This window comes from Seriola lalandi, unplaced genomic scaffold (assembly GCF_002814215.2).
Source record: "Seriola lalandi dorsalis isolate HSWRI2012SDOR001 ecotype SW California unplaced genomic scaffold, Sedor1 jcf7180002001562, whole genome shotgun sequence".
Lineage (NCBI taxonomy): Eukaryota > Metazoa > Chordata > Actinopteri > Carangiformes > Carangidae > Seriola > Seriola lalandi.
In genome coordinates this window covers 1-7860 of record NW_019472220.1, presented here as the reverse complement: position 1 = coordinate 7860, position 7860 = coordinate 1, and the positions used below count along the sequence as shown (strand labels likewise).

At 42.9% G+C, this 7860-nt stretch overlaps 1 protein-coding gene across 1 annotated transcript; it reads left to right on the top strand.

Moving 5' to 3' along the window:
* Positions 1-67: 67 nt before the first annotated feature.
* Positions 68-7854, top strand: LOC111664477 (unconventional myosin-X-like; the record flags this gene model as incomplete). The annotated part of the gene is made up of 20 exons (XM_087176635.1): positions 68-190; positions 1110-1234; positions 1403-1416; positions 1544-1628; positions 1946-2052; positions 2456-2585; positions 2678-2796; positions 2928-3074; positions 3182-3282; positions 3920-3986; positions 4337-4429; positions 4554-4622; positions 4700-4782; positions 5225-5327; positions 5428-5508; positions 5607-5731; positions 5912-6029; positions 6137-6243; positions 6354-7608; positions 7774-7854. Coding segments are annotated over exons 1-20 (3084 nt in total), but the record flags the coding sequence as incomplete, so codon positions are not given.
* Between the last annotated feature and the right edge of the window lie 6 nt (positions 7855-7860).

Below are 7860 nucleotides of genomic sequence, written 5' to 3'. Positions count from 1 at the left end.
GTGTGTGTGTGTGTGTGTGTGTGTGTGTGTGTGCGTGTGTGTGTGTGTGGTTCAGTGGTGAATCAGGTGCAGGGAAGACGGAGAGCACTAAACTGTTGCTGCAGTTCCTGTCAGTGATGAGCCAGAAATCAGCCGGGACTGCTCCATCAGAGAAAACCACACGTGTGGAGCAGGCCATCGTACAGAGCAGGTACAAACTGATGAAGTGAAGAAGACACACTTTCCCTTTTTTTGCTCTGATTTTACTGTAGGGGTGTTTTGGGACAAGACCAGATCAAATCTTGACTCTTATCTAACTGTATCTATCTTTGAGAGCAAGTCTAAGTAAAGTCATGTGTTTTTAAAAGAAAGTCTGTAGGGTCACTGAATGCTGACTAGGGCTGCAACTCAAAATGTTTATTTTTAAATAGATCTACTGATTATTTTCAACTAATTGATTTATCATTTGGTCCATAAAATAGTACAAAAAATGAAGTGGTCATATTTCTTGTTGTGTTTGATCAACAGTCCAAAACCCGAAGTTATTCTGTTCACAGATATAAAATTGAGAAAAGCACCAAAACACCACAATAGAAAGGCTGAGACCTGAGCATGTTTGGTATTTCTGCTTTAAAAAACTAAACAATGGATTATCAAAACTATCCATCAAACAACTAATTGACTAATTGACTCTTTGTTGCAGCTCTAATACTGACAACTAAAATGACATGGAATTTGTGCATTTAATATTAATGTTCTCATGTCCATTCAATGTGTAGCTGTAATTGTTAAACATTCAAGGTGGGCACCTCTGCACACTATTCTATTTAAAGGTTTTAAAGGATTTTATTAAGTAGAGTCTTTAGGGCGTCAAAGCAGTCAACCCTTAGCCTGAAGTTTGCTCTGATTACTGCCAAGTGCCCCTGAGCCCAGATACTGTGTGAGAGCTAAGTAAGCAGTATTTATACCTGACACTAAGGGATGTGTGTAATTGTTGCTTTTGGATAAAACAGTTATTGAGGCAACATCCTCTGCAGCACATGGTCTGTGTACTTTATTCTAAACATCATGCTCAGATAAAAGCAGATGTGACAAAACAGACTAACCTCAGCTTTTTGTTTTCCTTGCAGTCCGATCATGGAAGCGTTTGGTAACGCAAAGACTGTTTACAACAACAACTCCAGTCGCTTTGGAAAGTTCATCCAGCTTCACTTCTCTGAGGGCGGCAACATCCAGGGAGGCTGCATCATCGACTGTATCCTTATTTTTTACACAAAATAAATAGATTTATATCAGATGTATTAGTATTTTTCTAAATGTATGTGCTGCATAATATGCACGATAAAAAGGGGTGTTAAAGGAGAATATATGTGAAGACCAGTGACGAGGTTCGATTGTGTTTCCTTGACTGTCTACCTTTCAGATTTACTGGAAAAGGTAACTATGTCCGGGGCTGCAGCCTGCTCATGTCAAGATTAAACTTATTACTACTGACTTGTCTGTCTTGTGTAGTGAATCATAATGAAGTGTTAATTGAGGCTTTGCTGCATTGATTTCACTGTAGAACCGCGTAGTTCGACAAAACCCTGGAGAACGAAACTACCACATCTTCTACGCTCTGCTGGCGGGAGCTAACAAAGAGCATAAAAGTAAGAAAGGCTCAGTGAACATCTTCAAATATCAACATTGTCCTTTAAAACCTGCTCATTTTTTTCCGACTGAAACCTATGTATCTTTGGGTTAATGTGGTTACATGAGCTTTATATGATTTACAAATCAAAATGGCATATTGGAGATAAAATTTAACTGCAGGGAATACACTTGAACTCTGGTCAACACGGATAATGTTCTAATCAACCAAAGTATGTTCGTATAACTTAACTATGTCTAAACATCAAGCCTGGTTAATTATCTAAATGTTCATCTCTACCACTCTCACACTGACATCATAAATCTCCTCTGTCAGGCCTTTACTTCCTCGAGGACCCCGCTGAATCTTTCCACTACCTCAGCCAATCAGGATGTCTGAAGGACAAGAGCCTGAATGACAAAGAACTGTTTAACAGCGTTATGGTCAGTTTATCTACATCACTCTGTTTTTAACTGTGTCCAATATTCTAGTTTAAAAAAAACAAACATTTGTCTGGAGGCAAAATGATATTAAGCAGAAATTAATCCATATTACTTTAAGTTATACTGATCGTTCTGCTACATTTTTCTGTGTAATATTTGGCATTGCACCTGGAGGTTTACTGTAAATTATGGCAGGTTTGTAAAGCTGAAATTTCAATCAGCATTTATCAAACATCTATGACTGTAGTGATGTAGAATATATTGTGTTAATCCTCCCCATCACTGCGACATTAAAGTAAAGACTTAACTTTGCCAGCAAAGAAGTGAAAATAAGTGTTTATAATACATGCAGCTCATCTTCTGGCAGGGCCTAATCTCTTTTCTTGTTGGTTTTTGTGCGCAGGAGGCGCTGAAGGTGTTAGAGTTCACAGAGGAGGAGATCAGAGACATGTTTAAGCTGCTGTCAGGCGTCTTACAGCTGGGAAACATCGAGTTCATGACTGCAGGAGGAGCCCAGATCACCACGAAACAGGGTCAGTGAAAACCTCATGTAAAGTGAGCAGGAAAATTAAAACTGACATAGATACATTGCAGAAGTGTAACACATCTTTGTGCATGTTTCCAGTGGTCACTGATGCCAGTGAACTGCTGGGCCTGGATGCCTTTCAGCTGTCTGAAGTCCTGACTCAGCGATCCATAATACTCAGAGGAGAGGAAATCTGCTCCCCGCTCACTATAGAGCAGGTATATGTACACATATATACGCACACATATGTACACACATTTATCCTCCCTGTATAGATCGATCCCTGCCTCTTCCCGACACTCACACACCCATCCTGACCATCCCTCGGGTCTCTTTCTCATCGTTGCAGGCTGTGGATTCCCGGGACTCTGTTGCCATGGCGTTATATTCCCAGTGTTTCTCCTGGATCATCCTCAAGATCAATCAGAAAGTCAAAGGGAAGGAAAACTTTAAATCCATCGGCATCCTCGACATCTTCGGCTTTGAAAACTTTGAGGTCAGAACTCTAAGCCTTCATATGAGACTCAGGCACGTCTTTTATATGATTTACATGCGGACCAGATACAGATCTGTATATAAGATGTGTTCCATCTTTCGATCCAGGTGAATCGGTTTGAACAGTTTAACATCAACTACGCCAACGAGAAACTTCAGGAGTACTTTAATAAGCACATCTTCTCCCTGGAGCAGCTGGAGTACAACAGGTGAAATTCCACATACAGTATATCTATACAAGAATGCACAAGCAAAGACGACACGGTTAGTTGGATTACTGCATTTAATAAAACCATTATGTAATTTTATTAATTACTTATAAGTATCAAATAACACTGAGGGGACCAAGTAAAATCATTAGATTTAAGCAATATTCTCTGTCACATGAATAAAATGTGGATCTTGTCTGTTCATAAGAAATAGTCAATTAAGGTAATTTAGTCAGTTAGTTAATCTGTATTTATTCAGGATGGCTGAAGATCTATTTTTACAAGAGACACTTGAGAACAAATTCAGTTTAAATTCTGCTCAAATCTTAGCCAGTCTGGTGAGTTTGAGAATATAATTGTAGATTTTGTGTCTGCCAGTACCAAATTCGCACAGGAGTTTGGGTGGAGGACAACTCCATCCGTACAGTCTCTCTAAGAGATAATCAGGTTACGTTTATGTTCGAAGATCTTTTTCAGCCGTTCTGGCAGCGTCAGCCTGGTGTGCGCAGCATGGCTGTAGACTTTTTGTTTTGTTTAACCAGTGTTGTGTTGAGTATGCACAGATTGTACATGTGATATGCAGTTAACAGAAATCCTGGACCCCGGTTTTCCATGCATGATTGTTTCCGCTCCACAGGGAGGGTGTTCAGTGGGATGCCATAGACTGGATGGACAATGCAGAGTGTCTTGACCTTATAGAGAAGGTAATAAAAATGCTATTACACAGTTTGTGACATAAAAAACAGTGTTTAGAGTTGAAATAATGAGAGTTTCTTAGTATCTTCTGGGCATCTGGCCAGGGAAGTTGAAATGTTGGCCCACTTTAACATAATGTTGTTTCCGTGCCAAGCGTCAGTCTTTTCTGGATCAGAGCTGGGTTGAAGTGGGTTAAAATAACAGCTGCTTCCCTGTCAGTTAAGAGCTGTGTTGGACGCCTGCCTCCGTTGGTTTCTGGAAAATGATCTAATAGTATTAGACTGATGTTTTAGAAAGTGGTGCTGATTTGATAAAGAGGATGCAATAACATCATGCTTTTTTTTTCTCCCTCCCTTAGAAACTGGGCTTGTTGGCACTGGTGAATGAAGAGAGTCGATTCCCCAAAGGAACAGACTTCACTCTGCTGGAGAAGTTGCACAGCAGACACTCTGTGCGTTATTTACACATTTGTTCAGGCACTTCTTGCATAATTCAAGAAAATGTTGAGCTGCTGTGCGGCTTCTAAACGTCACATTATATTTGAGTTTTGAGTTCTCTTTTCTTGTTCGCTGCAGACAAACCCTTATTATGTGAAGCCCAGACTTGCTGATCATCAGTTTGGTATCAAACATTATGCCGGGGAGGTGAGTTATACATAACTTAGGGTATATGTTACTGTGTGACGTCTGGGATATTTATAATGAACTTGTGTTTCCGTCAGGTCTTGTATGACGTTAGAGGAATCCTGGAGAAGAACAGAGACACCTTCAGAGACGACATCCTAAACATGCTCAAGGACAGCAGGTGAGACATTCAGATGCACTAAATGAATAGTGAATTGGGACTGTGATAAGTCAGAGAGTTGAGTAGATATGAATCCTTTGATGCAATGTCATTCTACATGTTTCAATTAGTAGATTCAAACTGTCATTATGAAAACTATAATAATACAAACCACATACAAAATGTCAACTTTGCAAGACACAAACAGGTTTGAGGACCATTTGTTCTCTCAAAAAAAAAAACTAATCTTATCAAGAAATATCACATTTCCACCTGCCAGCAACATAATTGAGTTGTGTATTTATATATTTATTGTGATTTATAAAAACAAACAGTTATTACTTCAGGGATAAAAATCAAGCTGTAGTTGATATCTGTTCTGATTTTTGAACACTGCTTGTCATTTCCACTGACAGAACTCATATGTAGATGTATAATGTGTTATATTTCTGTGTCTCCACAGACTGGACTTCATCTATGACTTGTTTGAGAAGGTTGGCAGCAGGAACAACGAGGAGAAGATGGGAACAGCCAGGCGCAAACCTACTGTGAGCTCCCAGTTCAGGGTGAGTGATCAATGCAATTCATGGACATCGATGCTAAAAGACATGTAGAGGGAGTTGTAAATACGTAGCTAACAATTTGTCTCTTTCTGTGACTCCTCAGGACTCCCTTCATGCTCTCATGGCCACTCTGAGTGTATCCAACCCTTTCTTCATCCGCTGCATTAAACCCAACATGCAAAAGGTCAGTCTGTTTCTGTCTCACAGGATGATGGCATATCATCTCATAAGGTCTCTGTTTAATGTTGAAGCTTTTTTCTTTTTCTTTGATTTTACTTGTAGAATCCAAATGTGTTTGACCCAGAGGTCGTCCTGAACCAGCTGAGGTATTCTGGGATGCTGGAGACTGTGAAGATCCGTCGTGCTGGGTTCCCCGTCCGCAGGACTTTCAAAGACTTTTTCTCTCGGTATAATATCTGAAGTCTGAATTTATCTTTGTCTTTTTTTGTTATTTGTGATTTCTGCTTGTGTCTTTGAATTTATGTCTTTTTGACGAAATGCCTTTTGTTTTATTTCTCGGTTTAAGTTGCTGCAATTTGTCTTTTCTTGCGTCTCACCCTCTGTCTCATGTCTTTTCTGGCTGCCAGGTATAAGATCATTCTGAAAGAAAAAGTAGCAGCAGCTGGAGATGATAAAAAGAGGAATACAGACCTTCTCATGAAATATGACAAGACCAAGAAGGAGTGGCAGTTAGGCAAGACCAAGGTAACATTTAGGAGCTGTTGGACAGCACCAGTAACAACTGATGATTAACATTATCCAAAGTAATTCACTCCTCCATCTCCTGATAACTCTTTACCTTTGCTCTGTAGGTGTTTTTGAAAGAGTCTCTGGAGCAGCGTTTAGAGAAAGACAGGGATGAAGTCCGTCGCCAGGCTGCTATGATAATCCGAGCTCACCTTCTCACCTTCTCTGCCAAGTAAGAACTGAAGTGAAACTGCAATTTTCGGCATTTGGGAACACATTTGTGGCTTAATGACACTGTTCTTATTCAATGTATCTTACGTGTATTTTTCGTTTTGTCTACAGGAAGCACTTCAAGTGTGTACGCGCCAGTGTCGTCACCCTCCAGAAACACTTCCGCAAGCACATCCAGCGCAGGCGATTCGTGAAGCGACGCAAGGCAGCTCTGGTGCTCCAGAAACACAGGCGAGGCCAGGTGGCGCGTGCTCGTGTTCGAAAGCTCCGAGAGGAGAAGAAGAAGAGGGAGGATGAGCAGAAGAAGAAAGAGGAGGAAGAGAAGAAAACGCCTGGTGAAGGGGAGCAGGGGGAAGCGGATGAAGGAGCAGAGATGAAGACAAAATCGTCAGAGGCTAGTGTTTTTATTTTCATAGTCTCACCAGGGATTTTGTGTCTCATTCTGCCTTCTTTGATTTTCAGATTAACGCAAATGTCATCTCCCCTCCAGGATGAGGCCCGGCAGATGGAGGAGATCCTGCAGTTGGAGCGAGAGATCGAGCGCTTGCAGAAGAAGAGAGAGGATGAGGTATCGCAGCTGTGTGAGTCCTCCAAACAGGAGCTGCAGCTGCGCCGGGACGCTGAGCTCAAACGGATGAAGAAGGAGGCTTCGCGCAAGGCCACAGAGCTCATCGACCTCCTGAACTTCGGAGGCGTGGATCCCTCCCTTGGAGCAGTAGGAGCGAAGCCTGCTGCCGAGGCGAAAGCTCCGAAAAGGAAGAGTGCCGCCAGAGGTGCATCCAAAGAGGAGGAGGTGGATGAAGGCTTCCATGCTGAGGAGGAGTGCATCCCTCTCCCTGACTTCCCTCCTCCTGCTGAGACAGATGCTCCTGTGGATCAGGAGATATTTGCTCAGCTCCCTCCTCCCCCACCTGCCTTTGCAGAGGGGACGGTGCCTCCTGCACCACCTCCTCCACCTCCTCTGTCCACAGACGGTGCACCTGCCGCTGGAATTCCTCCCCCTCCTCCTCTGCCTCCACCTGAAGATGGCTCTGCTGCCCCTCCACCTCAACCTCCACCTCCTCCTATACCACCTCCACCTCCCCCGGGAGAGGGGGAGAAGAAGGAGGGAGCCAAGGTGGAGCCGGAGAGGAAGGTAAGCATGGTGGAGAGCCTGGTGGACGGGGAAGAGCCAATTTACAGCATGCCGGCCGACACAGAGTCGGATTACGACCAGGAGGAGGAGGAAGGGTCCGTCAATGCGGGAGATGACAGCTCTGTATCCGGGAGCAACCGTGGCAGCGCCGCGGTGGCGGACGAGGAGCACCCGAGGAAGTCAACCTGCACCAACGCCAGCATCGAGTCCTACAGAGGCAGCTCCGACTCTGTGAGGACACACACTCACACGCATCCTCACACGCGTGCACGCAGATATGTATGAGCAGCTCTGCAGTTACAATCGATGTTCAGTATAAACTGAAAGTGTGACGCACTTTGCCATTTCTTATTGTTTACTATAGTAACTCATGAATGTTATTGTCCGCTGTTCCAGTATGCAGACAGTGATGATGAGCATGATGGGATGATGGACACTGATGAGGAAGTGACAAACGGCAGAGTGACTTTGCTTAATGGAAAT